Source organism: Dromiciops gliroides, chromosome 3, assembly GCF_019393635.1.
Source record: "Dromiciops gliroides isolate mDroGli1 chromosome 3, mDroGli1.pri, whole genome shotgun sequence".
Taxonomy (NCBI): domain Eukaryota; kingdom Metazoa; phylum Chordata; class Mammalia; order Microbiotheria; family Microbiotheriidae; genus Dromiciops; species Dromiciops gliroides.
In genome coordinates, this window is record NC_057863.1 from 517422953 (window position 1) to 517427122 (window position 4170).

At 38.5% G+C, this 4170-nt stretch overlaps 1 protein-coding gene across 1 annotated transcript; it reads left to right on the top strand.

Moving 5' to 3' along the window:
• Positions 1–3122: 3122 nt before the first annotated feature.
• On the top strand, positions 3123–3365 carry LOC122746386 (ferritin light chain-like). The gene has a single exon (XM_043991954.1). The coding sequence runs from the start codon at positions 3123–3125 to the stop codon at positions 3363–3365; it is 243 nt and encodes an 80-aa protein (XP_043847889.1).
• The last annotated feature ends 805 nt before the right edge of the window (positions 3366–4170 follow it).

The following is a 4170-nucleotide window of genomic DNA, read 5'->3' on the forward strand; positions in this document are numbered from 1 at the left end:
TGCAAATTGATCCAAGCTAACTGGCCAGTTACATTCAAGTCCATTGATTGATATGACTTGAGGATGGTCACCTAAGTGAGTTAGCTTCCTTTAGTTAGTCAGGAAGGTCAATTTACATTTTCTTTGCAATTCTACTGATTCTGAATTGACCTTAAAAGAGGTTAGCTGCTGATTGGACCATACTATCTCTTTTGTTTTTGATGCTGTCGTTTTTCTTTTTTTGGGGTTTTTCCTTCTTGCTCTGATTCTTCTTGTATAATATGAGTAATGCAGAAATATGTTTAATGTTATATATCAGATTACCTGCTGTCTAGGGGAGGGGGGCAGGGAGGGGAGGGAGGGAGAAAAAATTTGAAATTGGAAATCTTATCTAAACAAAGGTTGAAAACTTAAATAAATAAATCTAAAAAAAAGAAAAAAAAAGAGGTCAGCAAGGCTCCCTCAAGGGGGGCCCTCTGGGTCCCCCAGAACCCCATTACTTTTTCACAGATGGGACCCTCAGAGGGGGAAGGATAGGGATACATAGGATAACTATGGTAATGTAAGGAAAATAAAATATCAATAAAAGCATTTTTTTTTAAAAAAGACTGTATGTTGCAACCTATGTGCCAATTGAGATTGTAGATGGAGTATTCTCACCCAAGAGTTCCCTACAGCCAGAAAATTATAGATTAGGACCAAAATCAAATGAAAATGCTACCTTTGTATAGAATGTACATACATATGTATACATACTTGTATGCATATGCATACGTTCATGCAGATATATATATGTACATACACATAGATGCACAGTTATTTACTTTGACTTTTTTGATATTTTTTGATAAACATAATTTGTTATTGGATCATATGATCATAAGTTTAGGGCTGGAATAAACCTTGGAAACTTGGCAGTGTACCTCCTTCCTTTTTTCTATGAGTAAGCAGAAGCTCAGAAGGTTTAAATGACATAATCAAGGATAAACAAATGATAATTGCCAGAGTGGGGGTCATTTAAACAGGTGCTTCTCTTAGTTTTGCTTTCTTTATGGATAGAAAAAATTAATTTATTCACTCAAGAGATATATTTTCCAAAAAGATTCTTATCCTAACACCAGCACATTATGGAGTCCTAGTGATATTGTATTTAAATAAACTTAAATTACAGTAAGCAATAGTAAAGGAAAATTACTTCTATGCCTTGATAACCATGGAATGAGCTGCCATCTCTTATGTGTATGTAGGCTACTTCATCTCTTAACCCCAACACTTTCAGAATTATTCTCTAGGGTTTATTGTTTCACCTTCCAAGTTCTGGAACACATTATAAATAGTATATTTTAACATATCTCAAAAGCTTGAATATTAAGATAGACAAATTTTAGAGTATTCCCTTTGGAGAAGGTGGATGTGGTTCTACCTAGAAGACAGGGGCAATTCTTTGCAGCTACCTTGTCTCCTATAGGTTTGCTATAAAGTGAGCAAAGGGAAGTGATTCCAAGAGAAACTTAATTCCAATAGTGGATGATAGAACACATAAGGATTAAATAGACAGGGCTATGTGATCAATTTTTATGTCAAAACATATTATAAGTGTCCTTTAAAAGGTTTTATCAATGTGTGTTTTAACAGTTCAAACAATTATAGATTATCACTACTCCATGAAAGCTTTCTTGTAAGATAGTAAAATAGTTAAGCAAAACTACCAATGCAATGACCTTATCTGAAGGTTCATCCATTGTTGCTTTTGCTTTGGCCTCTAAGAGGACTATGACATGGGGTGATGTAATGACTTGCACTGAATTGAACTTAAGGGTGTGATGTTTAAAATCTAAATTGTGGTCACCTTAAATTAGAAGCTTCAACTCCAGTCTATGGGCATTAAACATTTATTAAAGCATACAGATATTCACAAGGAGTTCAGAAAGTTAAGAAAAAGCCTATCTAGCCTAGAGTTCCAGCCTGGTTGGGTTCTTCCTCAGATCCTCCTCCAGGAGCCTGCTTTAATCAGGAACTCCCTAGCAAGCTGATTGTGGAAGCTTTTTATAGGTCTGGAACAGAGGTGGTCCTTACACACTGCTTCAAGCTGATTGGTTGGCGTCATCCAAATCCCTTGGTTTTGAAGGTGTTCTCAAGTTGAGTTCACAGTCTAGCTTCTGTAAACAATACCTTCTTAAGGGATATCCAGGTATGATTACAATCCAGTTAACTTGAACTAGGCCAATCAGCAGTCAATCACTCTCACTTGATTCAGTCAGTCTAGATTAATCTTCAGGTGGGTCTTTGAGTATCTGCTAAATCCCATGATTTCATCACAAGGGACAGCTGTGCATGGTCACCAACATCACTTCCTCCTCCAGAGCCATCTGGGTCCAGTGGGAAGATATACATTAGGGTGACTGGAGATGACTCCAGATGTTTTTAAGACAGTTGGCTTTAAGTGTATTGCCCAGGGTCACACAGCTAGTAAGTGCATGAGGTAACATTTAAACTCAAGTCATCTTGACTCCAGTCAGTGCTCTATCCACTGTGCTACCTAACTGCCCCTTCATGCAATATTGCGCATCACTAGCACACCTAATGTCTCTTTAAAACAACAATAAAGGGGGCAGCTAGGTGGCGCAGTGGATAGAGCACCGACCCTAGAGTCAGGAGGACCTGAGTTCAAATCTGGCCTCAGACACTTAACACTTACTTACTATTTGTGTGACCCTGGGAAAGTCACTTAACCCCAATTGCCTCACTAAACAACAACAACAACAACAACAATAAAAGCAAAACAAACAAACAAACAAACAAAAACCCAGCAACACAAAAAGCATCTACTTTCTCTTCTTATTCCCAACCCACTAGAAAAATATGAAAGGAATAAATAAATCTTTGTTCAGATTAACGCTTTTAACTGCCTGGCCAACCTCTACCTGAAGGCCTCCTCTTCCTACCTGTCCCTGGGTTTCTATTTCAACAGGGACTATATTGCTCTGCCTATGGTGTCACATCTTTTCCATGACCTAGTGAAGAACAAATGCGAGGGCATGGCCAAGTGCTTTATATGGCTCTAGAACCAAGGTAGGTGCCAGGTCCTCCTCCAGACTATGCAGAAATCTGCCCAAAATGAGTGGGGGCACAGCTTGGATGCCATGGAGGCTTCACTGTGCCTGGAGAAGGGCCTGAACCAGACCATCCTGAAGCTGAATGCCCTGGGCTCCAGCCAAGGGGATCCACACCTCTGTGGCTTCCTGGAGAGTCACTACCTGGGAGAGGAGGTGAAGCTGCTGAAGTGCCTGGGGGAACACCTGATCACCTTATTCCATGTGCAGGCTGACCCACAGCTCAAACTGGGAGAAAACCTGTTCCAGAGGCTGAGCCTGAAGCATGACTAGGAGGAGCAGCCCCAAGTGAAATGAACAGGACCCACAATAAAGAATAGAGCTGGCTTGCTGCTTAATAATAATAATAATAATTTGAAACTTTTACCCCCTATGATTATAGATATCTCTAGTTTCATCTCTTAAGAACTTCCCATTCAAAACTTAGACTATCAATTGGGCAATGACTTATTCTTCTAAACTTGAAAGTTTCTGATGTATCTTAGAAATAAGATCTTTATAAGACAAATTCAGCTGCAAGGATTTTCCCTAGTCAATCCTTCTAATTTTAGCTTTATAGAATGTTTTGGGCAAAAGTATTTTAAATTTTCTGTAATCAAAATTATCTATTTTATCTTATGGAACATTTCTATTCCTTATTTGGACATGATAATTTATGTTACCTATAACTTTGATAGGTAATGTTTTCCATGCTTCTCTAATTTATTTATGATATGACATTTTAAATCTAGGACACATATATATTTGGAGCTTTTAGAACATGAAAAGTGTTGGTCTAAATATACTGTCTTTTGGGGCAGCTAGGTGATACAGTAGATAAAGCACCAACTCTGGATTCAAAAAGACCTGAGTTCAAATCTGGCCTGAGACACTTAACACTTACTAGCTGTATGACCCTGGGCAAGTCACTTAACCCCCATTGCCCACAAAAGAACAACAAGAACAACAACTAAATATACTGTCTTTCACTATGCTGCCCAATATTCCCAAGAGGTTTTTGTCAAATAGTGAGTCTTGTCTCAGTAGCTTGGAATTTTGTGCTTTTAAAATAGTATGAGGGGCAGCTAGGTGGCACAGT